This window comes from Lipophrys pholis (genome assembly GCF_963383615.2).
Source record: "Lipophrys pholis genome assembly, chromosome: 5".
Lineage (NCBI taxonomy): Eukaryota > Metazoa > Chordata > Actinopteri > Blenniiformes > Blenniidae > Lipophrys > Lipophrys pholis.
In genome coordinates this window covers 5,500,024-5,525,533 of record NC_137628.1, presented here as the reverse complement: position 1 = coordinate 5,525,533, position 25,510 = coordinate 5,500,024, and the positions used below count along the sequence as shown (strand labels likewise).

General features: G+C 43.1%; 1 protein-coding gene across 1 annotated transcript in view; it reads right to left on the bottom strand.

Annotated features, from left to right (window-relative positions):
• Positions 1-2,546: 2,546 nt before the first annotated feature.
• Positions 2,547-25,510, bottom strand: part of abcc6a (ATP-binding cassette, sub-family C (CFTR/MRP), member 6a) — a 24,549-nt gene continuing 1,585 nt past the window's right edge. The window contains exons 2-31 of the mRNA XM_080463763.1: positions 24,871-25,047; positions 24,660-24,785; positions 19,651-19,788; positions 16,245-16,367; positions 15,088-15,149; positions 14,818-14,949; positions 13,629-13,835; positions 12,213-12,390; positions 11,863-12,024; positions 11,677-11,769; positions 10,952-11,155; positions 10,523-10,669; positions 10,315-10,402; positions 9,716-9,785; positions 9,508-9,634; positions 9,242-9,418; positions 8,986-9,153; positions 8,586-8,769; positions 8,424-8,508; positions 8,210-8,327; positions 7,747-7,954; positions 7,351-7,661; positions 6,639-6,838; positions 6,322-6,448; positions 6,094-6,195; positions 5,837-5,983; positions 5,567-5,725; positions 5,307-5,473; positions 4,949-5,143; positions 2,547-3,966 (exon numbers count right to left, since the gene is read on the bottom strand). Of these exons, the coding sequence (XP_080319889.1) occupies positions 3,858-3,966; positions 4,949-5,143; positions 5,307-5,473; positions 5,567-5,725; positions 5,837-5,983; positions 6,094-6,195; positions 6,322-6,448; positions 6,639-6,838; positions 7,351-7,661; positions 7,747-7,954; positions 8,210-8,327; positions 8,424-8,508; positions 8,586-8,769; positions 8,986-9,153; positions 9,242-9,418; positions 9,508-9,634; positions 9,716-9,785; positions 10,315-10,402; positions 10,523-10,669; positions 10,952-11,155; positions 11,677-11,769; positions 11,863-12,024; positions 12,213-12,390; positions 13,629-13,835; positions 14,818-14,949; positions 15,088-15,149; positions 16,245-16,367; positions 19,651-19,788; positions 24,660-24,785; positions 24,871-25,047 (4,491 nt within the window). The 3' untranslated portion in view covers positions 2,547-3,857. The remainder of the gene's footprint in view (positions 3,967-4,948; positions 5,144-5,306; positions 5,474-5,566; positions 5,726-5,836; positions 5,984-6,093; positions 6,196-6,321; positions 6,449-6,638; positions 6,839-7,350; positions 7,662-7,746; positions 7,955-8,209; positions 8,328-8,423; positions 8,509-8,585; positions 8,770-8,985; positions 9,154-9,241; positions 9,419-9,507; positions 9,635-9,715; positions 9,786-10,314; positions 10,403-10,522; positions 10,670-10,951; positions 11,156-11,676; positions 11,770-11,862; positions 12,025-12,212; positions 12,391-13,628; positions 13,836-14,817; positions 14,950-15,087; positions 15,150-16,244; positions 16,368-19,650; positions 19,789-24,659; positions 24,786-24,870; positions 25,048-25,510) is intronic.

The window sequence follows — 25,510 nt, the reverse complement described above, 5'->3', positions numbered from 1 at the left end:
GTAAACAAACCCTCCACAGTCCTCTGGCCCCCTAGTGGCTGACATCAAGAACTACGGCCGAGAAGTTCATGAGAGGACGGACACACACACACACACACACACACACACACACACACACACACACACACACACACACACACACACACACACACACACACACACACACACACACACACACACACACACACACACACACACACACATCAATCAGTGGCGGGCCGTCAGGGCCTGCCAGGACTTCTCTGCAGGCCTAAGAAAAAGATGTAAATCAGACTGATGTTGATCATAGTTTGTCCATGAATACTTATTAAATAATGTCCCTTTCTTCTCATAGCTTCTCCCCTGGCTCAGGACGGGCTGTGACACTGGTGTATATATGATTTATTTATTGATATTATTTTCATACATTATGTATTTACTAGTTTTCTTGTTAATTTGTATATGTAGGTATGAGTATATACTGTATATGTAGCTATAGGTGTAGGTATGTATTTATGTATGTAAGTGTATATGTATTATATATGCAGTATATATGATCTAAAATGATTCATTGTTTAGGTAGAATAGAGGTAGAAGTAAATGAGGTTAGCCTTCGTCCTGCTCCTTTTCGGTTATGGTTGGGCGTTATTTATCGTACTACTTCATTTTGGCTTGTTATGTTTATTTGTTTGTGTTTTTATGTAATTCTGTTGTTATGGTTTGAAGAATTCATTTGTGCCCACATGCAGAAATAAATAAATAAATCCCAAAATTACCATAACTGAGAAAACAAAAATCTCATTGCATTGCTCAGGAAGCAAGACTATCTGGTACAGAACATCTGAAGCTCAGGAGGAACTGGCTAGGCCAAGTGTATTCCTCCTCCCATTCACAGACTAAAAAGGGTAAAGCCATCCTCATTAATTAGAACCCTCCTTTCATCTTTAAGCGTGAAGAAAAGGACGCGGAAGTGAGATATGTTGTGATTAAAGGCTCAATTTTTGACTAATGTAACAAACAGGCAGTTCGTTCCTCACGACACTTTACATCCACCACTTTAAATGTCAACCAAGCACTTTGAGTGGCACACCGCACTTTTAAGATGACACTATTTGCACCTATAAATTAAATTGCATACAATTGTTGATTTTGATTTGTTTGAACATCTGTTGTTGCCCGGAAGTCTGGCCGGGGTATGTCCCCTGTCAGGTGGTCATCTGTGGAGGCTTTGCAACAATTGATTGATAAATTGAGCATCAAGCAATATATGTGTATTTAAGACTGGCTGATTCTTTTACATATTGGCGTTTGTGTGCTGTGAATGTTTTGAGGTGTGGGTGTGTAGCGCCGAATTATGTAATAATGGTGCAATATGTAATAATGTAATACATTTTCAACTCATTTATAATTTAGTTTATTATTTAGGTGATTGGTTTTGAGGTTTATTTGGTAACAAGCGTTTCTTTTCATTAACTTCTAGTTATGATTTTGAATGGGAGTATTTAGCATAGTTATAACCACCTAAATGTTACCTGGTATCACCCATGGAGTTTTTGTGGTTTTACCAGTGGCGGCTGGTGGTAAGTTGCTTAGGATGCGATTTTCATTCTTCATTATTATTAGCTATAGCAGCACCCTGGCGCCTTCTATTGGCCAGCTTCTACTGGGTTTCATCCAATTCAGTAGAATGCATTGAAGAAAATTTCAACATCATTCTAAGCTCTGCTGCTGGAGAAGCCACACTCCTGTTAATCCTCCAATGCACTTTATTGCAGTTTGCAATTTGTTATTTTTGCACTTTTTGAAATAGTGGGCTTCTTATCCAGTGGTTTTAATTGTTTAATGAACGCCTCTTGATAAGTCCTCCTCTGCAAACATATCTAACCCAAGATCATCTGCTGTTCTTAGAAATGTATGTACAGATACCGGACTGATAGACATTTGGTAACTTAAATTGTAAAACAAAACACAACACATTTTATTGACATCCTCACAAATCACGTTCTATACGAGATATTTTTTTTTAATTGCACAAAGCTTTTTGCGCATTTTGTCCAGACCTGCTGTTTAGACCCTATTGTCCTGTCAAACCAGGCCCCAGTTAATTTATACATTAACCCAATATTTACCCCGCTTGGAGATTCAACATGTCATTTTCGAATAACGACTCTTTCTGTCCCTTTTTCCAGAACAACCGATCACTATTCTGGCTGGAAATAAAAATTCACCTGTGTTCTCTGCCATGATTTGGGATGCTGCAAAAGCTACTATTCTTGGACACCTCATTTCTTACCGCTCCCACTGGAAAACAAATTATAGAGGAAAGCAGAAAACACCTGGAAAGGGACAAAATCCTCAAGATCACATTTAGGATTATTTGTGTAATTTAATCCTGAAGTCTTGTGGGCTGAGAATACTTCTTTAAATTTATGAAATAACACATTGTTTTTTAGTTGGGTTTTTTTTTATGCTGCTTGCATTCCTTCCTTTTGTGGTTTCATTTTTATTTAAACGACATACTTTGAGGAATTTCTTTCCCCAAACGTTCAAGAAATTGGAGTCAGACAAATAGTTCAAATAAACTTTATTATCCAGCATGATGTATAGAACAAGACAGTACATTAACAGTAAAAGGTCAGTGAAAAATGATCAAGCTTGTTATAAAAAGTATAAATATAATATCATCCTCAATACTTTAAGGACATATAATACATTTGTCACCTGACATAAATAAACATTTGGGTTTCTCTTAGAAGTTCTTGTCTAAACCAGTAAGACAAAACAGCTTCTTCTCTTTGAAAAGTTCACACGGTTCTTTCTTTGAATTGGAGAGTAAAAGTGAACGTGGACTATTTACAGTCTGTCCTGTCAGCACCACGAGAACAATACTGAGTTTTATCTTCTGCGAATGGCCTGAGTGTGTGTGGTGCAGGCAGAGAGACAATCAACACAAAGATTTGTCACCATTGTTTTGAAGGAAGCATTCTCCTCATTCATGGCGGTTTTCACTACCAAACATCAGGTTAAATCTTAACCAGCAAGGTCTCCATAGAGTTTTTATGGGTTTACTTTGACAAAAATAAACAACAGCCACAACATAGTTGGACGACTGTTAATGTCTTGGCTCACTGAAATGTTTTCCTCTTTCTCCCTGACATATATAGATATATATATATATTGTATATATATATAAAATATCCAAATTGGCTTCCTGCAGTTCAGATTTCGAAGGCTCTGAAAACCTCGCTTCCCCTACATTTGCCAGCATGAACCTTTTGAAGGTTAGTGTGTCAGAATGTTTCCTGTCCCAGTTTCTGGGACATAAAGACAAAATAGATATTTTTTTTTATTTTTCTCCTCTCTAAAAATCGGTTTACAATTACAAAATTGCCTCTTTTGTTTGGTATACAAGGCTATAAAAGTATGAGTAAACGTCGATGTTGAAGCCTGAGATAACACGAAAAAATACGTCATGTGCTTTATAAACACTTATAAAAACTAGAAAAATAATATAGCTCCCGTTTTTGAAGAGAATGGTTAAAAACAAATCCCTAAGATTTGTTGTACTCTTTTCTTCCAGCCTTTGACATTAACCCTCCAATGGAATAAACTAAACTCCACGGCTCTATATACAATATTTATAGCGTGGAGACTCTCAACCATCCACTGTAGCTTTCTTTTGTTGCACCAACAAATACTGTAGGGACTAGCTGAGCAGCTGCTCTTGAGATTCATCGACAATGCCCTCGTGGAGAAACATATCCAGCTGCCGCAAAGCTTGAGATGGCCCGATTCGATACGCGTTGTAGAGCCACACGATAATTTCACCGGTGGGGGTGGGGGTGGGGGTGGGGTGGGGTGGTGGGTCTGGCACAGACTCAGACCAGCCCGGCCTCTCGGCACATCCTGTAGAACTGCCCCCGCTGTGAGATGAGGTTAGCTGGAGTGTCCATCTCAGAAATGTGGCCCCTGTCCATGACAATCACCCTGCGAAGGGAGGAAAGAGGAGAGACGCCGGATTAGATTCCATATCTCGTTGTTATTCCTCACAAAAGTGAAAATATGTGTTTGTTTCTTCCGTGAAAAACTCAATCCGCCCAAAACACAACAGTGACTCACATTTGTTTTTGCGTTGATAAAGTTTAGGGCTTTTTTGTGTGTAAATCGTGCAGCTGCAACTGACATTTAAGATTTATGGTGAATGATATTTACTATTTGAGTGTCTTTATCTATGAAACTATATGAGGAAGTAGTGACAAAATACTCTGAATGTATTACCAAACTCTAATTTTTAAAGACACATGTACATGGAATTTGTGAAGGTGTTTTCAAAATATCTTGTAACATGTCAGGAAGTTTATGTTGCAGGACTTCACAAAGTGTCACTTACGTTTTGAACCAAAATGTCTTTTCTTTTTTTTTTTTTTAAATAGCCTCATAATTTCCGTGGATGTACTAAATCTGTATTAAACGTCTCATATTTGCAGAAGAAGAAAAAAAAAGACAATAAAGGCTGTTTTCTTCATCCTGCAGCTGTTATCAGTTCTATTTGGTTTGACTTTGAACAAAATGGGAGGAGTCAAAGTGTTTATATGGCCAACAATTCTCACTTGTTTGCATGAAATTCATGCATCTGTTGCAAAACAGTTGAACACTAAGTGTTATACACTCAAAGAACAGTTTGTTCAATTAAAATCTTTTGTACTCTATCTTCCCTCTCCTCCTGTGCCCCCCAGGGCTCTGTAATAGGCCCCATCCTCTTTACCATCTATCTCCTCCACCATTGCCCTATTTGTCATAGATATAGTAATACACTGTTATGCGGATGATGGAGGTCTGAATTTCCACCAACATGTTTTTTAAAAACTGTTTTTAACTGTCTATTGACATGTTCATTGATAAATAAAATGTAGTAGTATTCTAATTGTCATACACTGAAATGCATTGAACAGTGTGGGGATCATGTTACCTTGTGTAATCCAGGATGGTGTTGAGGCGATGAGCAATGGTCAGAACAGTGCAGTCCTCAAACTGCGTGCGGATTGTGGACTGGATGAGTGTGTCGGTCTCCAGATCCACGGCAGCCGTCGCCTCGTCCAAAACCAGAACCTTGGTTTTTCTCAGCAGAGCCCTGGCGAGGCACACGAGCTGGCGCTGACCCAGACTACGCAGACAAAGGCGAGGAAGGAAAACAGAACAGAGTCACACACTAAGTAAGTACGTATTGAGCTGTGTACATGACGTCCTAGCAATGATTCACGCGTGAAACAATGGCTTGTGGTTTTTATCTGAATCACGACGTGTCGTATCGACGCACTCATATGTACCTGAGGTTTTCTCCTCCCTCTGAGCATTCATGGTTGAGTTTGTCAGGCAGATTAGACACAAAGTTTTTGAGGTGAGCCAGCTCCAGTGACCTCCACACCTCCTCATCTGTGTAGATATCAAAGGGGTCCAAGTTCATGCGGAGGGAGCCTGAGAACAGCACCGGGTCCTGAGGCAGACGGCAGCAGACGTTATTCCTCACCGAACTCTTGCAAACAGTTTGTGTGAAGAGAGGCAGTTTCTGTCTTTACTAATGTTCTACCTGAGGAATGATGGTAATGCGTGATCGTAGGTCATGGAGTCCGATCTCGGCAATATCGACTCCGTCAATGAAGATCTTCCCCTTCGCTGCTTCTAAGATCCTGAAGATTCCCAAAGCGAGTGAGGACTTTCCAGCTCCTGTTCTGCCCACAATCCCAATCTGAAAAAGAGGTGAAAGAGCTCCTGAGTCTGAAATTATGTCTGACAGAACATTGCAATCACAGCTAGAATTGAAGATGGCAAATATTTTTTACTCAAGAAAAAAAATCACCTTTTCTCTTTCTTGAACATGCAGTGTAATTCCTTTGAGAGCCAGATCGAGGCCTTTACGGTACTGCAGCCCGTAGTCCTGGAACTCTATGGTGCCTTTCTGGGGCCAGGTCGAGGCCAAGGAGCTCAACTCGAGAGTCCAACTGGCCTGTGAGAGACAATAACAGGGTGAGAGGAGAACAAACAAGCTCTCTTCCAGCACAGTGCTGCAGTGAGCGTTCTCAGCAGTGACTGTGTAGGTGTAGCGGGAACACTGACCTCTTTAGCAGTTTCGGCGTACTCGTTGACTCGCTCCACAGAAACAATGTTGCTTTCCACGTCGGTCCAGGATCGCACGATCCAGCTCAGGATTCCAGTCACCTGTAAAATACAATCCAAGTAATTATTATTGACCCATTTATAAACACTTTTTTTTCATAATATAGACTATATTTTTCTCATCTTCCTGCTATTTCTGAATAAGAAAATGTGTGTAGAAGCTCTCACCTGGAGTGAGTGCGATACTGCAAGGCCGACGATTCCTGGACTCAGTGTGCTTTTTCCCATCACAGAGAGAATTCCAGCAGCTAAAACCACGCCATTACCCACAAACTCCAGATTGACAGCCAGCCACCTGCGGATGTTACAATTGCTTAGATGTGGTTCAGTTCTAAAATATGTCAACATTACTCAGCCCAGAAGTAATTCAGCTTGACGTCACTTCGAGTAAAACAATGAATCATCTCCAGCCATAAAGTGCTACGTGAGCGAATGAGTGTCGAGACAGACTTAAAGCACTTTGTAATCAACGCAGATCATCTCACCGTGTGGCCACAAATCGGGGAAAGTAGGCGGTCTGGTTGAAGTCGACCCTTTCATTCGCCTGCAGGATGAACCTGGACTGCTCTCCGAAAGCCCGGATGACGCTGGCGCCCTGCACCGTCTCATTGAAGTGGGTGTAGATGGGTGAGCGGCTCACAGCTTCCAGCCGGCGCAGCTGACAGGATGTGGTGACGTAGAAGCTCTGTGGCCCACAGTGGAAAAGTAAAACACCGGCTTTAGCGAGTCCTGAGCACTGAGGGCTTTCCCCCCTGATTCAAGCTGAATGTGCCTAACATTGATGTCAGCAGGTAGAGAACAAACTACAAATGAGAGGCAAAATCAGCAAAGTTGGTTTTGGAGCACAGAGCTTTCCAATAATACGCAGCAATGGAAACCAGAGGCTGGCGCGCCATGATTAACAAACCGATCTCAAATAATAATAAGAGAAAAACTCAACTTCAAAGTCTCGGATTTATGATCCACATGGTGGTTCGGTGGTTAGGACTCTTGATTCAGAACGAGTAGAGCTCGGTTATTTCTTCATATGGTTTGCATGTCTGCCCGTGGATATTTTCCCCAGGTACTCATGATTGAGGCTTATTAAATAAATCTGTGTTTATGACTTTTGGTTCAAATTCTTTGATCTCATGTCTGTGTACAGCACTTTGTCGCCACTGTTCTTTTTGTAGGACTCAACGTGGTCAGAAAGTGTACCTGGACGAAGGCGTAGAGGAATGCCAGAGGCAGGATGAACACGGCTGCGAAGGGCGTCGCCATCATCACGATGATGCACACCTCCATGAGTTTGAAGACGTAGCTTAGCATCATCTTCAAGCCGTCGGGGACCATGCAGTCGATGGCGTCGATCTCCTTGGCGAAGCGGTTCAGCAGGTTGCCGCTGGGCGTGCTCTCGAAGAAGGACATGGGAGAGCGCAGCACGTTGATGAGCAGGTCCATGTGCAAGTGACGGGAAGCGATGATGCCGCAGATGGAGATAGCCACGGTTGTACCGAAGATAGCGATGCCTGAGGAGGAATTACGCTGCATGTGAGCTGATTAGAACTTTTCTGGCGTTCAAGCTATTTGGATACATTAGACGGACAAACTGACCTTGTACGAATCCCAGAGCTCCGAAGACAGTCAGTTTGATATCGTTGTCATTCTGGGTGCCGTTTACGACGGGATCATCAGCCCAGACACTGAGCCAATAGTTGTAGGCCAGAGAGGCGCCCTGCTGGAAGGCGTACAGGAAGACGATGGGAATAATGATGGCCAATCCGATAGTCTTGAAGTATTTCTTGTACATCTCCAGCTTCACCTGTTGGAAAACAACACATTTTAATTCAAAATATATATAAAACTGTCTTTCAATCAACAATTTGTAGTTTATTTGGATTAATATCCATTTTTTGGCGGTGAAAAGAAAAACACATTTTGTACTTATGGACTCCACAACTTCTTGAGGAAACGTGCGTTTCTTGTGGTTACTGAATGTCCTGCTATGTTTACCACATATCCAGTCAGTTTTTATCTTTGCTGTTTGGTCACTGGGTCCAGTGATTCTCAGACGTACCCTCCCGGTGCGTGCTTTGTCAGCCTCAGTCAGCTTGCCCAGGTCCTCTAGCACTTGTTCCTGGTCTGTTTCAGTCACAGGCTCCATGTTCTGCAGGTTAGTATTAGTGGTATCGCCCCTGGATGAGAATGAGGGATCAGAAGTCAAACTTATAGAAAAGATGCCAAGGATGAGAAGTGTTTTTATGAAGCTCCTCGCACACTTCTTCGCGTACCCAATGAGCTGCTCCTGTGACAGGTCTCTGGAGAAAGGCATGAAGTCGACCATGCTGAGACGAGCGTTGGACCTCCTCGAGCCAGCTGCGTGAGAAAAGCCTGATAAGTTTCTGTGATTTATTCAAATTTCCGTGCTTTAAAAACCCTGAGATTCTTCACACCTCTCTGTATGGGGCTCTCTTTTCTCTCTATGTTTGCAAAGGTGTGGATGAAGTCAGCGAATGCACCGTGACGGCTGAGGAGCTCCTGGTAGGAGCCGCTCTCTGTGATTTCTCCGTCGACCAGCACGAGGATGAGGTCAGCCTGTGGCAGGAAGCTCGTCCCGTGGGTCACCAGAATGCGGGTCTATATTGCAAAGCCAGACAAGTCAGAGAACCGGGATGTAAGCTGAATCCAGCACGAAATGAAGGCTTGCTCAAGAACAAAAGCGTCAGCAATGTGGTGGTTTACATACTATGGTAACAATAGCACTGAGCATGTGCTAAGTGGTTTAGGTGTCATAAAAACATGTTTGGGTTTTTCACAGCTGAGTTGAACCGAATGAACTGTGCAGATTTTCACCTTGTCCTGAAGGAGTCCTTTCGGTCCGATGACTTTGTCGAAAATGTGTTGGCCCACATGTGCATCGACAGCAGACAGTGGGTCATCCATCAGGTACACATCAGCCTTTCTGTAGACCGCCCTGGCCAGACTCACCCTCTGCTTCTGCCCACCTGAGAAGTTTAATCCCTGCATGGAAGAAAAGAAAAGAAGATGACGACACGGGGTGGCCACAAAGCATTAGGAGTTAATACTTTTTTGATACTCTATACACTACCTTCTCTCCTATTTCTGTGGCGTCTCCAGCAGGGAGGATGTCCAGGTCGGGCAGCAGAGCGCAGGCCTCCAGCACACGGTGGTACCATGTTTTTAGCTTCTCGCGGCCAAATATGATGTTGTTTTGGACTGTGGCGTTCTGGATCCAGGCCTGCTGGGGCACATACGCTACAGAGCCCTGCGAACCAAAACAGAGATCACCAGTATTTATTAAATGCAACCCACAAACTATAAATAGGGCCTGCACATGGAGCACAAGCTCAGTACCTTGACGGTAACTTGGCCACTTCTTTTCTCCGTTTCTCCGAGCATGGCAGACAACAAGGAGGATTTTCCACTGCCCACGTTTCCAACCACAGCAACAAGGGACCCTCGTGGCACACGTACGTTGATCCTGACATCGAAGTAGAGAACTGTCCAGTAAATCCCCTTTTAATGTGTAGAAATTAACTGATTTTCTGCTGTTGTAACATACCGTTTGAGGCACGGAGGGCCCTCTGCAGACCAGCTGAAAGTACCGTTGTCTATGACCACGTCTTCCCCATCTAATCAAAGACAAATCAACCAAAACGAACAGAAAGTGAAAAAAAAAAAACCCAGACGTTTAAAACAAAGTTTGCCCCTGAAGGTATTCACCAGAGTGCAGTTTGGGTGTAATTACGAGTGAATTTGTTTAATCATACAAATTACAGAGCTGCTGCTTTTTTTCACAAGCTGTCTTAGGAAGTGTTGACAGATGACAGACAGAAAAGTACATCGGATCTTTTTTCTTTTTCACTTCTCACTTGAATCATATGTCTGAATTCATGCTGTGATTTACGTTCAGCCACTAAACGGGAACATCCTATAATTTTGCTGTCTGCCAGTCAGCCCGGGACCCAGGAAGTGACAGTGCACATGAACCGCACAACGCTGTGGTACTCCGCAGTTATAAACAACAACATCTTGAGGGCAGCTTGTATTGATTATGACAGCCTATGATTTCTGGCCGTATGGAAACCAAACAGGGGAAATCTGCGGAATTAAACAGGACAGTATAGTCGTGTATCGTTTATGTAAGGGCCGGGTTCTTACCGGGGCTCAATGGAGACTTTGAGACATTGTCCACTTTCAGCTCCTCAGAACACAGGTACTTTCCCAGACGTCTCAGAGAAACTACAGCCTGAAACAGTCAATTAGTCTCATTTTAACATGTGACCGGTGAAAATCCTCCTCGTCAGACGAGCAGTGTAGAGAAGCCATCGCAAAGCAAAAGGTGGGAATTGCGGGAAACGTCACCAACCTGCATGGTGGTGCTTATTGCAAATGGAAGCTGACTCAGAGGCGTTTTCAGGATGTTGATCAGTGCCATGGAGACAAACACTTTCTGTGCATCCAAGACGTTCCTGTCGTCAAGCATCACGTACACTCCAAACATGGAAAAGGCGATCTTCAGGAGAAAGCACAAGAATTCCTTTTCAATGTATGAACCCTATCCTTTGATTGTAACAGTTAAATGTTGGGCACAACTAGGGTAGTGTGTGTGTGTGTGTGTGTGTGTGTGTGTGTGTGTGTGTGTGTGTGTGTGTGTGTGTGTGTGTGTGTGTGTGTGTGTGTGTGTGTGTGTGTGTGTGTGTTTATATTTTCTCCATCTTAGCATTGTGCTCCCTGCAAACGCTAACTTGCATGAAGAATTTACAAAAGATGTGACGGATTGCTTGAGAGCTCTCACCAGGAACGACGAGGAGTTGAAGGATGCGATTGAGATGGAGTAGAGAATCTGAGACTTCTTCAGGGCCTTCAGCTCCTTCTCTCTGTAGCCCAAAACCTGCTCCAGGAAGGCCTTCTCCCAGGCATAAAACTTCAAGATCTTTATCCCATTCAGGATCTCATTCATCAGTTTGATGCGGCCGTCCATGAACTTCATCTGAATCTCCTGTTGACCAGACAAAGAAGTTTGGGCTTTTTATTGTTTGAAAAATTTACGAAGGAAAACTCGGGCTCTGTGGATAGACAATTACTAGACCAAAGACAATACATGCATTCGTGAACATGGGTTAGTCTGCTCCCATTACAGTTGCAGTAGTTTTCCCGAACATCATAGCACTCGTTAAATTCACCAAGAATTTATTGCTTGTTACATTTTAGCGATTTTTATAACAAGGAAACAACAAAGGGCCAGAATGTGGTCACTGCATTATTCCGATTAAACGGGCAACCAAATTTACTGACTCCTCTGTTGTTTTTCCAAAGAAATGAAAAATTATGTCCGACTGCCCACCCTTTCCTGTCATTGTTTTTCGAACGCATTATATGGGCCAGACATCAAAAGGACAAGAGAGAATGTACCATCCAGGCCAAACACCCACACAGCTCCTCAGCCACTATCTAAACCAGCTGTGGCATCCCTGACCTGACTCGCCAGAAAGTGTGAAGGATTCGTGTGGGAGCGTTTACCTGCAACTTGCTCCTTTTCTTAGCGATGAAGCCGTTGAGGGGGAAAATGAGAATGACGGTGGTAATTCCTGCCAAAGCCGATGGGCCGAGGTGCTGTCGAACAGAGGGGATAAAACCGTGTGAGGGGATAAAACTGCATTTGCGCGTGAATGGGAGGCACTGTGCACGGCTTCTACTTTCACATACCTGCCAGAGAAAGAAAAGACAAAGAGCAATCTCGATCGGAGCCAGCCAGACAGCGTTGAAGTACCCCACAAAATCCATGAGCTTCTGGGTGTCTGCTGAAACCAGATTCACAATCTCACCCACAGTGCAAGTCCTCCTGGCAGAGCTGTTTATCACCAAAGACTGGATTGACAAAAAAAAAGAAACACATATATGTTAGCTGTCAGTGCATTGCATACACAGCATAATCTTACACAATCATTTCTCTCAGGCGAAAGCTGTTAATCATTCGTTTTTGCAGTCTGGAATGACATTCAAGACATAATTTGTGTCAATTTTCAGCAATTATTGGTTGAGGGAGATTTACCCACCTTTCTGTAAACCAGGCCCATAACAGACGTCTTCACCCTCATTCCCACTGTGAAGCAAGTGTACATGTACTGATGGTTGAAGAGCGACTGGAGGCAGGAGAGCAGGAACATCAGAGTGGCGTAGAAGTAGCCCTTCCACAGCGGAGCGTCTTCGTCTCTCATGAAATCCAGGAGGAGACTGCAGAGGAAGAGAGGCACATACAGAGGGAGTTTACTCATCTGCTCCGTTTCAACTCACGCGTGTAAACTTGGCTAGTTCTTACAATGGAAACCCTAAACTCAAGGTCATGATTGTTTTTCAGCCTTTTGCTATTTTCTATCAAAGCCGGATTTTTCAAATTTTCCTGTAAAGAATGACACGAAGCAAGATGAACATAGTTTTAGCCGTTATCTACTCAGTCTTTTCATTGGAGCTTTCATTGTGCGTGTTAAACCAATTTCCCCGGAGCGCTGCTGTGGAAGCCGGCCGTAGCTCGGGGGTTTGCACAGCGGAGCTCAGCTTGTGGCCGGGCGGCCCTCACACTTGGCCAGCGGCTCTCTTATTGTGGTGCAACGACATTTCTGCCTTTTCGAGCCACCTCTCACTCACGGCCCGTCCTTCTCACTGGAACACCGAAGGTTGCGGTCTCGTCTGCTTTTCTTCCTCACAGCTTCATGACCGTAATTAACACTTCCACTGATTTCGTGCTGTGCATAAACAACAACATTCCTGTCTGACTGGTGGGACGGTGCGGTGGGTCAGCCATGACCTGTTTCCCTTCCTGCCAGCTTCGCTCGTTCTTTGGTCGTCTGGGTCGTAAATCACTTTATTTTGCTCCTCGTCTTAGCGATCTCTAGTTGTTTCTCACTGCAGAAGCTTTATCTGGCGTTCTATGACAGAAAATAAAAATAAAACTTCTTTTTATCTAAATTGCACTGGATATTTAACTCCCCTTACAACATAATAAACCCCTTTTTTTTTTCTTTTTTTTTAAGTCCAGCCTGGGCTGCAGTGCATCCAGGTAATTTCAGTCTGAGCTGTGGTTTGGAAATGCTTTTCTTAATACTGCCCGCTCAATGTCACCGGGTTTGTGGGACTTTATGCAGTGAAAATGTTGCATCTGACTAAATGAACAACAGCCTCTCGATCCAAACCTCATGCTACCTTGCAGTAAGAAAACCTCCGTTCAAGCTACCAAAGTTCAACCTGCCTGGATGTTTTCATCCCACAAACTATTCACAATTACAGCAGAAGGAGGATTATTTTGGGAGACTTTCGCCGCCACGAAAAAATTCCCCTAAAGCTTTACAGTTCTTGGTTTAGACTTAGCAAATATCTCTAAATATTAGCAAGTCACACCACAGTTAGATAATTCCAGATTGCCCTCATGGCAACAGCACATTTTGGGATTAGGTGCACTTTCCCTCACGTCTTACCTCAGCACCTGAGGGATGGCGAACATGAAAGCATCGTGGAATATGATACACAGAGTGCCAGTCAGGAAATATGGGCCGAAGTTGCGCGCCAGCGTCCTGAGCAGTAAGAAACCAGAGCTCTGCTCCTTCTGCAGCTTCCTGAGGAGCTGGGCCTGATCTGGCAGTCGGCTCCCCAACGCCACACCCGACGTTAAGTCCTTCTCCTGCCTGCACGACAGACAAACATCGACACAGTTAAAACCAATACATCTGTGTCGAAGGATGCACCAGCATGGAGCAGGCAGCTTTTTAACTGCTTTACAATAAAACACATCATTTAAGAAAAAAAAAAAGAAAAAAAGTCGTAGTTCATTCCACCACTGAATGAAGAATTGTGAAATGCATTGTTTACCGACAGAGCTATTAGACTTGACAATGACTTTCCAAAGCACTGGATCATGTTAACATGTTTTGAAAGTGGCACAGCGCTGTTGTCTTCTCTGTACGTCCTCTGGAGACTCACTGGGACCTATTTTCAGCCCTGGATGCCTGAGGTGATGAGAAATCCTGAATTTGGATTTACCACAGATCTGCTTTGGGGATTAATTTGACCAGCACCGTGTCCGTGTTTAACCATGTTGCAATAAAAGACGGAATGAATTCTTTGGCTGTTAAAGCTATGACAATAGTAAGAGTAGAACAGTGAATTGCAGGCATGTGTCAAAAGCGGCTGTATCAGCCAGAGTAAACATGAGGGGCTTGCAGCATGTGCAAGGCCTGCACATGTTGTTCCCATTTCATCTTCCCCAGCAGATTCAGGCCCAAACTGCCAGCTAATACACAGCAACCATTAAAACGGGGTCATTAGAGGGGCTCTCGTTGAATTTGCTATTGCTCAGTTGTCATGTTGAGCTCTATTAAACCAGTAAATAAACAGTCTGCCAAACAAAGTCATTATACTCTTATGGATGATGATGATGATGATGATGATGATGATGATGATGATGATGATGATGACGATGATGATGATGATGATGATGATGATGATGATGATGATGACCTCCTACTTTTTAAACCTAAACTAAACAAAAGTAACTAAAACACCTGCAAAGTCTGTACGTGTAGAGGAAAGAAAAGACTAAAGGATTGTTCGATCCAGTTTGTTTTCAACAGAACCAACAGAGATTAAAAGCTGATGTATAATTCTCACTTCTGAATTTTGGCACATTCGGCGGTCCAGTCCTGTTGCAGCTCGGAGAGGATTTTGTTCGACGTATCTTCCTCTCTCAGGGTCCACAGATCCTCTGCCTGCAGTGGTGTGCGATATCCTTTCACCGCAAGCCTGGGGAGGGAGCATGTGGGGGTGAATCACACGCCATCATCAACAAAACACACACATATTATTGTAAACAAGTACAAACTGTTGCTGCAGTGAGTCAGTCCTTGACTAAAAATTAGGGGTTTCAAAGAACCATCTTACCCAGTGAACCACCAGAAGAGGATCTTTGAGAGGAAGGAGGCATCTTTTACAGGACAGGGATTCTGCAACAGATTAAAGACCAGAGTCACAGTTGTTTTTGCAATAAATCTTTAACAGTCAGAGGCTTTTTGGACATAGCGTCACTGAGGATGTCGGTTGAATGGTGTGTTTGTGAGGGGTGTGTTTAAGAACGCTAATGAGTGTAAACAACACTGTTCATTCAGGAGGTCCGGCCCGAGGAGCAAAGGCCATGAACTCCTTCGGGACAGAATAAAATAGAGTTCAGTGTTGGTGCAGCAGCCTGAAGATGACATGTTGAGGTTTGGTGTAGACAGAGCGGAAATGTGCCATCACAAACTCCCTGACCAGCGGATCCACACGCAGGCACACAGAAAAGTTTGTCCTCACCCGCATACTTTATGGCATCTTCTCCACCCTGCCACCCCCTCACCAGGGTGTTTGCTCCCTTCATTACCGACACACTCTTGCTTTTCGTCCCTTCACTTCCTCTCTTCCTGTGAGTAACTCTAACCAGAGGAGGAGGAGGAGGAGGAGGTGGAAGGAAAAAAACGAAGAAGAGGGGGACACACCAATGGGTGTGTCCACCACGCCAGACTGTGGCTTCGGCACCCTCAACCTCCTTACCGCCAACAGTTTGTTAGGGACTTTTCCAGCTATTTCGATTGTTTATCTCCGGGGAAATATGACATCACATGTCAGTTTGATTGATGGGTATCTCATTTTCATTCACCTGTCAGATGCTCTGAGTCAGCTTGCTATCTTCAGCCTAAAAACCGTTTTGCCAGCTTGACGTTTGAAGGGAGAGTCAGATCTGTCTTAGATAATGGCCGTGTGGTCACGGAGCTCAGGCAGTGGTCGTGGTGTTATCTCACAGTGTGTGTGTGAGTTGTGTTGAAGGCACGCAGACGTGTAGGAGAATAGTGTCAAACACACGCACACACTCATTCACACGACCGTCATAGGAGGAGAAAGTGGAGATGTGTGAGAGGAAGGAGGGAGGAGGTGGATCGCATCATTTCCTCCAAATGGGGAATGTGCCCTGACAACAAAAGTCCAAAACCGCAAGACTCATGCGTTTTGCTTTCCTGGGGACACGATACGTTTAATGGAAGTGGGACGCATTCTCCTCTGCCTACCTTTTCCAAGACGTTTTTTCCCTCCGGACGCTGGTCAGAAAAACAGCAGAGGAGAAGCTGGGCCAGTTGGATTGTGAAGTAGGAGAAGAAGGCGATGTATCGTACGGTGTCGGAGGCAATACCCTGTGGAAAAAAAAAAATACAGACTGAACACACCTAAAATGCTAGAATATCTGAATTGAACTTTTATGTTTAGTGCTTGGAACTTTTACAGACATGTTTTGTGAAACAGGCCTTCATTTTTAAACTGTGAACATTTGGCCTTGTGGGAACATGCTGCAAAAATCCCCCCCAAAAATGTAATCCTGGAATTTAAAACATAAGGATTTCCACGGGGTCACAATGTACTTTGGGTGTTTATGTTGTTACTTAAAAAAAAATCCCGCAACATCCTGTGGTATACTGCATCATTTATTGGTGAAGTGGCTTTGTGAGCAATTTCAAAACAGCACCGGACTCATTATACGACTGCTCCCTCGGTTATATATTGTATATGGCTGGAGAGAGTTTAAGCACCGAGATCACAGACACAATAAAGAGTATTTTGGACCTTTAAGCTAAATCAGGGATAAAACCCAGTGTCTTTAATGGGGTACTTTGTGTACTTTATATAAATGAAGCAACAGTTAAATCTGCCTCTCAGTCACGCTAAGGGGCCATATCTGTAAATAGGGAGATTGTGGTTTTACTAACCAGCACCCTCACTTTCAATCAAAGCAGCAGCTGTGATATTAACCACTCTGAGACTTTTGTGAAATGTAGAACCTGCATGTTATTCTTGACATACAGAAAATGCGGTTTCTGGCAGGGGCATTGTTTACTACTGGGTCAAGCCACTGCCACAGCCAGGCTGTTGTGCAGCAGCGTGTGTGCAAGTCGGCAGCCACGGTAAACAGTAAAATGATTTTCTCTGAAAAGCATTGTGCTGCGCCCAGAAAGGAGATACGGAGGGGCCAAATGGATCCGGCCACACAGTGAAAAACAGGGTCAGGATGGTCTGAGAGTGGGTGGGAAAAATGTAGGTCAAACAACTAAGAATTGCCAAAAGTCCACAAACATGAACCCTGTCAACTTGAGACCATCAACGCCACAATGTGAATGAGACACTTTCTTTATAAATATTTACAGAATGTGTGAGTAGCCACATGTGAGCAGTACTGAAGTTTTCGTTTCTTCACATACATTTATCACAAGAGACGGATACTTTTACTCTTTACAAAGTGTGATATTTCAAGCAAAAACATCATCATAAAACAAGACAGAGTGTAAAAAAAAAAAGAAACCCACACAGGATTAAGTTCCACTTCTGGGCTGTTCGGGGACCATTTGCAAATCCCTAACAGACCAAATTGAGCCTGTTGCCAGGAATCTGGGATTGTGGTTTGATGCAAACACCCAACAAAACTTTTGCAACACATGACACACACTTTTTTTACATCTTACATGTATTTTTGCATATTAATCCTATTTTGCACACCATTTTATGTAACATGTGTTATGTTGCCTGTGAAACACTTTGTGATGTGAACTGTACGCTCTCTCAGAAAAGACTAAGTCATTATTGTCGTTATATTGAAAAAAGGTCAACTGTGAGATTGTTATGCTCTGATTGCGTTGAAATGGGAATCGATGACATACAAGCCATTTTTTTCTACCACGTTTACACTGCAACTGGTAAAAATTAGTTAACGTTTCACAAACTGCCCTCAGCAAAAATCTGTTTTTGGTTTTGCTCCAAAAGCAAACTCTTTTAAATGATTCGCGCGTGACAACCCCCCCCCCCCCCCCCCCCCAAAAAAATAAAACCAGTTATCATTTCCTTTGTTTTATTAGTTTCAGGGTGCGGTGACGAGCCACGGCTCCATTTAATAAACCCTGCTCTATTTGTCTTCATTATTTTAAGTGCACTTCAAGCTGCGTCTTGCAAAAATCAGCATCACATTATGTAATGTAAAAAAACACAATTAGGTTGATGCATAGTTACTCTTTGCTTCCACGTCTGCATTTATTCAGTTATTATTGAAGCTTGGAGAGAAACTAATGAGTAGAATCCAGCAAGATCTAGGAATATGATGTTACTACGTGCGGATCCTCAGTGCAGATGTGTGGTGGTATGAAATGACAATGTCTGAATTGTATATGGCTTTGCATTAAATGCGGATGCACAGATTTCCATCTGGCTGTGTTTACAGCCGTGTAGGCCCATAAACATAGCACTGGCGTTCCTCTGGTCTGACCCTGGGCTGCCATGTCTCACCAGCACTTATCCCAGGGCCATCATTACTCTCCCCCAAGCAGTGTGGGAATGTCACACGGAGAACGATAAAACAGAAATATGGATGTGAGTGTGTTTGCGTGTTCTTTTTAGAAATGCAAATGCGACTGCCTCATGCACTGAAATACAAACTCACCCCATACAACAATGATTGCAATGTCTGACGGGAGACACAGGAAGCAGAAAGGACAAACTTAAACACACACAGGCCTGACCAGAATTGGCAGTGTCATCCTCCAACACGTTGTGATAACTTTAGGTTACCTTGGTTAAAATTGGGGGATAAAATGGAAATGCTCTGCTGACACACTGGGTATATATCTCAAGCTGTCCTGTGTCTAGACGCTGGGCTGGAGACCTGATTAGATATCCCAGGCAGTGTTTTCACAACACTGGTTCATCAAGTTCAAACCGGACACACAAACAAACACATTCCCTTTTGGCTGCAACTCCGTCTTGATTTTCTGTATAAAAGAGGAGTGCCAGGTTTTCAGGTGTTGGGAGTAAACATACAGTACATCCTTAGGCTCAAATGCACAAGATATTATATTCAATATGATTTTGTGGTGATGCATGTTACCATGGCATGATGCAAGATTAAGAATATATGATTTTCTCTATTAATTGGGAGTTGTTAGCGCTGTGTGTGTGCGTGTGTGTGTGTGTGTGTGTGTGTGTGTGTGTGTGTGTGTGTGTGTGAGTGTGTGCATGGGTTTTCTCCATACACTCTCCCAGGTGACTTTAAATTGCCTGCAGCTGTGAATGTGTGTGTGTGTGTTTTCCCAGTGACAGACTGGCGTACCCTTTCTTCTTAGTCAACTGGAATCTGCTCGAGCTCCCGTGACCCTGAACAGGATGAGCAGTATAGAAGATGGATCGGAGGACCGATTAACTGGTGGTCTAACTACTTGCAGCGGTGGCCCAGAGGTTAGGGAAGCCTCAATCCCTCTGCGGGCAGATCATCGCTGTGGGTCCATGAGCAAGACCCTGAACTCCCAACTGCTGAGGTTGTGTCGGGGAGGGAATCGGGCTTAAAAACTTGTGCCAAATCAAAACATGCAAGTCAGATGGTTCTGCTGTGGTGACCCCGGTCAGGGAGCAGCCAAAACACACTCTCATCAGCGGACTTACCTCATCCAGGGCCAGCTGAATCTTTGCTCTGAGAGGCACCAGAGAACACACAACAGCCAGGACCCAGAATAGGAAGAGGAAGACAGAGGAGCGACAGCCTCTTATCCTTTCCAGCTGGATGATGCACAGGGCCAGGATCTGAAGAGAGAGACAAACAGAGAGAAATACTTAATTAAAGAATTAACATTGGGTGGGTCCCCCTGCACAGGAGAGGAAACGATTTAACACCAAAGAACGACAGCTGGGAGCCAAAACTTGTGGTTGAGATGCCACATCGGGGAGCAACACGGGCAGAAAAAATACTTTCCCCAATAAAAAGTATCTTTTAAAACAGTTTTTTTGCATGTTGTTTGCCCTATTTTGCGAGACTTAACTAAATTCTTGATTTAGATTTTTTTTTTTTTTCCAGATTCCTCAATCAAATTCTCATTCCGTTGTGACTTTACTTTCATTGGCTTGAAGAAAACAAAGCCTTTTTTTGTCTTATATTAGCTGCAAATGTCAGTGCCAAAGTTTTCAGCATGGGAGATGTAATTGGATTTGCACTGTTTTAACGCAGGAGAGCTGGTTTTTGCAAAAAAGAACTTTGGATTTGGGGAATTCCCCGGTCGCAGACACAAATGTAGTTTGGCTGACTCCCCTCCATAAAAAAAATGACACATGTATGGTATGCCACATGTCATGCACACATTGCTTGATATTTCTCCCTCTTAAAGATGTAAAAAGAAAAAATGTTTTCCTATAAGAGCGATCCAGTGTTTTTGGACACAACAGTCTGTTTGTCCTCGGAGGAGTCAAGCATCTGCCTGTGAACGAACCATAATTGGTCTGTCCCTGAGTGGTTGGCCAAGTGAGACGTCACTTTATCATGCCAGCTCATCACCAAGTGGGGAGAAAGCGGCTTTGACTTTCATAATGAGTACCACATTGGTTACTCTGGGATGAGCCACAGTGCTGTCCTGTTATAAACGAGCGGTCTGGTCATTTGGTTTCTTGCATCAACAACCTGATGTGCTTCATGAGGGGACGTGTACAGACTTCTGCAGGTTGAGCAAGAGCATCTTGATGCGTCCAGGCTGACAGAAACACTGCGCAGGCGTCTTCTATATTTGTTAGTGTGGCGCTGATTAACTTATTCATTCATTTCCCTGAGCGTATGATAGTTGCCAGCACATCAGGGGGGAAATAGAAATAGACAGGCACTTGCAGACATACGTATGGGGAATTTAGAGTCTGCAGTCCACCTAGCTTGTGAAGCCAGAGACACTCCTACAGTAGAGGGGAAGTGAACACGGGAACAACAAACTGAGGTCCTGATTTGATTACCTTCAACAAGTGTTTCAAGAGAATTGACCTCAATTTTATTCTGCATTCCTCAATTGTTTTTCCGTTTCTCTCAGCCTGGGAGAACAAATGTACTCACATTTCAGGTTTCGATCAATGTACCAACTCCTTATTTTCGCATTTTGCAAATACTTCAACTCAATTTGAGTTGTATTTAAATCCACCTGAGAAATTCGAGAACATTTGTTAAGCTCAGTTTTGATGCTCTTTAAATGCTAAAGACATGTGTTTACATCTTGATAGTAACTGGTAGCACATTAGACAAAGTTTCTTGATGATGTTTATTTACTCAGGCTTTAAAATAACCAACACATTTTACTCCTTTTATTGATTGTATTGTAATGAAGCTTTTACTGATATAATGCTCCCTTTCTATGGATTTCTTATTCACTTTGTTTCAATGTACTTCAATGCTCTTTACATTTTTATGGCATAATTGTGGTGTGCCTTGTAAAGCCCTATGAATTGCCTTGTGCGAGAATGGTGCCATATAAATAAACTCGCCTTGGTGGTTGATCCGAGTGCAACATGGATGCTGGAGATCATAAAAGCAAACCAATGATCTGAAATATGTAAGAGTGGTACATAGCGTTTGGCCTTGTCTGAGTTTGTCGTTATAAAGATCTTTAGATCTAATCTTGAATTGCTATTTAGGACTTTATTTTTGTCCTTCACATTGAAATTCAGATTTTACAAGCTTAAAAGCTGATTTCTCCATTTTTGATGTTTTGAGAGGATTTCATTAGCTGCAAGAGAAACTTATCAAGTCTTTTACAAATCAACAGTTTACAACGAGAACGTTTTGTTCCTTTTGGTCCTCACGAGGCTGCATCAGCCCCAACACAAACCTTAACCTAAAGCCGCCCTTGGGTCGGCATATAGGCAAGGTCCTATTTCCTATTCCGAGCCTTCCGCTGTGACTTGCCATATTGCTGAGAACCATCAGCCCATCTGTTTGTACAAGTCAGTGGGCGGAACTAACTCCATCACTGAAGCCGAAATCAAAACGCAACCTTATAATTACATGGGAAGTGCGCAGTGCCGAGGGAAGGAATAGGGGACTTACGTCATGGTATTACTGATTATAGTCGGAGTTGTGTGCGCATTTTTTTTCTTCAATACTTGACTGCGGTTCCTTCGTGGGCTGACTGACTTTTGTAAAACGCTCCCATACATTAAGTTGAGTTGAAGGGCAATGAAACAAATTGGCCGGGGCAACAAGGGCACAGTGTTCGTTTTCTGCATGCAGGGAACTGATGGTGGTTACATGGCTACAATCAGCAGCTAAAAAATTAAATCCTTTAAAAAAAAAAAAAAAAGACGAGTCTTTTGCGTAGACCGGCAGATTGGTGGCAGGCTCTAATGCGGGTCCGAAGATGTCTGTCTTCTGGCACCCTGCTGTGAGAAACTATCCTCAAAATAAATGACCTTTTTTGAGATGAATACCTCGATACAAGAGAAGTCTCAGTGCATCTTTACCCAAACACGTGCTGCTGTTTACTCAGGAGTCTGAAAAGACCACAGGTGGGCAAAGCTGTCTGACTCAGAGAGAGCGAGACTAAGCAGGAACTGTATGAGACTGCAGAAAGAGAAAGCTTTGTAAGCCAAGCTCTACGGCTTTAGAGACTCACAGGAAGACAGCAACTGCTCCCATCGCAGCTCTGCACTCTTTTACACTCCAGTGTAATTCTCATCTCAGTCTTTCTCAGCATAAACAGCGTTTTAAACTTGTCATGCCACCCATGTCGAGCTGCACTCTTCTTCTGATTTGCCTACACACGTTGGTTAAGTATCATTTAAAATCTGCTGAAAATGAGTGGGACTGATGCTCTGGGAAACATTTCCATCAACAAAAGTCACTAAAAACTTTTCTGATTGCACACCAGCCTCTCCCTTCCCTAAACATTGCTGTGTAGCCCACCCTAAATGCAACCCCGATTCAGACTGTGGCGGCTATTATGCTTTGATGCAAGTGGTTTGTAGGAAAGAGACAAACAGCACGTCTAACAGCTACAGATTTGATCCAGATTGCAGAGATCTGCACACGTCTTGTGCTGCTTTGGATCTAAACCTCTTCTCATATGGTCATACAGGGGGATACTGTATGTGGTATAGTTTGCTTTACTCCATACCTTGACCTTTGAGTTTTTGCCCGTTCCGTGTCCTTTTTGCTGCGGTGGGGCAACTGTGGCAATTATAGTCAGAACAATGGGGCTTAAAGAAGGAGCCGGTGGCCGCAGCAGTACACCTGTAGCCTATATAGGGATCACATCTCTCTGTGTACAATAATTATGGTTTACACAGACTACAATTGTCTGAGATTGCCTTTTGTATTTTGGGGGTTTTATGTTTTTCCAAAATAATTGCCATCATGTGGAATTGAGTTGTATAAACTTTGCTTGCATTAGAGCACATGATTAGTCAAGACACTTTAAACCTATAAAGCTTAAAAAAAGCACTTAAATTGAATTTTTTTTTAACTTCACTACACCAAGTATTTCATTATATTTTAAGGGCTGGGAATGCATGATAAATTCTTTTCTTTTCTTTTCTTTTCTTTTCTTTTCTTTTCTTTTCTTTTCTATTCCATCACTACACCCGATATTATCATGCAAGAATGTACAATAATGTCACGGTTATTACCTTATATGTATATCATTTTCACTGTTGTTATTATTTTTCATGCTTATTATTATTGTTCGTATTATTTTCCTTTGTTATTCTCCTATTACAGTCCACTAGGTGCTGCAACAATGCAAATTTGTCAGACAACATCATCTCATCTCATCTCATCTCGTATTATCTCATCTGAACTTCTCATTTGTCGGTCTGTAGGCCTAAACCACAATGTAGTGAAAGAATATATTTTTAGTGGAATTTTTGGCTCAAAATACCTGAAACTTTATGGTTTTTGAGCAGTTATCACATATTTATTGCATGTGGAGTTACGTATTTAACACCGCTTCCTGATCAAACAGTGACTGATCCATTACATATGTACTCTGGGCTTCTCTGAGTGTGTGTCAAATAAAGGCTGTATTTACAGGGTAATGTAATATTTACATGCCGGGACCACTATAAATCTTTTCCCAGCTTTACACCTCAGTGTCTGGCCAACATACTATATGTACACTCTATAATATTTTATGTGTTTGCACAATGACATGTGAGCCAGCACGCCACAGGCTGAAATATTCCCACTCACAGAAACCCAAGAAAGACAGCATATGTGCCGTTTGAACCAGAAATCAGAGGGCGGTAAAACAAAACTCTTGGATGTACGGAGACTCTGCTCTGTTGCATAATTACTTTTTAGTCACTGCAAATTGTGCAATCACAATACTGTTTATTTATAGTTTAAATCAAGTGAGGTTTGCTTTTTACAGAAGGGTGTGGGGTTTAATATGAACAACATATTCCAATAATATCTGATCCAAATTGACCAGTGGTTTTGGGTAATGCAGTTTTTAGTTTTGCGTACTGTCTCAGATAAATGAAGAGCCATCATTTTTGTCAAAGTCACCACCTTGCAGGATGTTGCTTTCCCCCGCTCAATGTATGGAAAATCAGCGAAGCTCTGAAGTGGTTTTAGTTTTTACAGTGCAATAAAAATCTGAGTTTGATTTGGACTGATATAGACATGTAAAAAGAGCCGCAGTAGTTACCACAGTCATGCTGCGTATAATGGGGCTGAGTAGGAAGACCATGTGCTGCTGGATCTCCTGGCCTCGCTCCAACAGGATGTAGAAGAACTCCACAAAGCCAAAGGATGCCAGCAGGAAGCCCAGAACCTGGTTAGGATGGGAAATGATGGGAGGTTTAATGGTGAAACTTACAAAGTTTTGCTGTCTGTATGTATGACCAGTGATGTCTCACCATTTTGGCTGTGCAGAGGCTGGACATCTGAATGCGTCCACGGTCATGGCAGTAAAGGTGAAGACAGTAGAAGGGGGCGAGCAACCACAGGTAGATACAGGGGACCCACACCAGCACCGTGTTCTGGAAACACTGGGTCAGGTCGGGGTTGGCTGTGTACCATGTACGGTTCCAGTCCTGCGATACACAAACAAAAGAGCATTATATCAAGAGAGTACTGAGGTCAACTTGTGATAACATATCCATCATCTGACAGAGAGAGAGAGACAGAAGGGCCAGGTCCTGAGTATTTAGACTCGGGGCAAGTCCTGCGTTTTATCCACCGAGCCAACGCGGTGTGAAACCGCCGCAGGTCAACAGAAAAACTGTCTGTGCCCAATCCTGAGCGAGTGTGAGCTGGAAGAGGTTCCTTTTTACTAAAAAGCTGAGTCAGTGCTGGAAGTTTTTTTAACCCACGTCGGTAGCGTATTTACTAATTTGAGCAACATTAACGTATTAAAGTGTGAGGTCAACGACTATACAACTCATGTCTAAGTCTATAAACAATAAAACTTCATGTAAACGAGGTGTGTAGGGCCAAATGCTACTATAAGTTCTGGATTACGTAACAGCAGCGGAGCCGGGAATATGTCCTCTACCA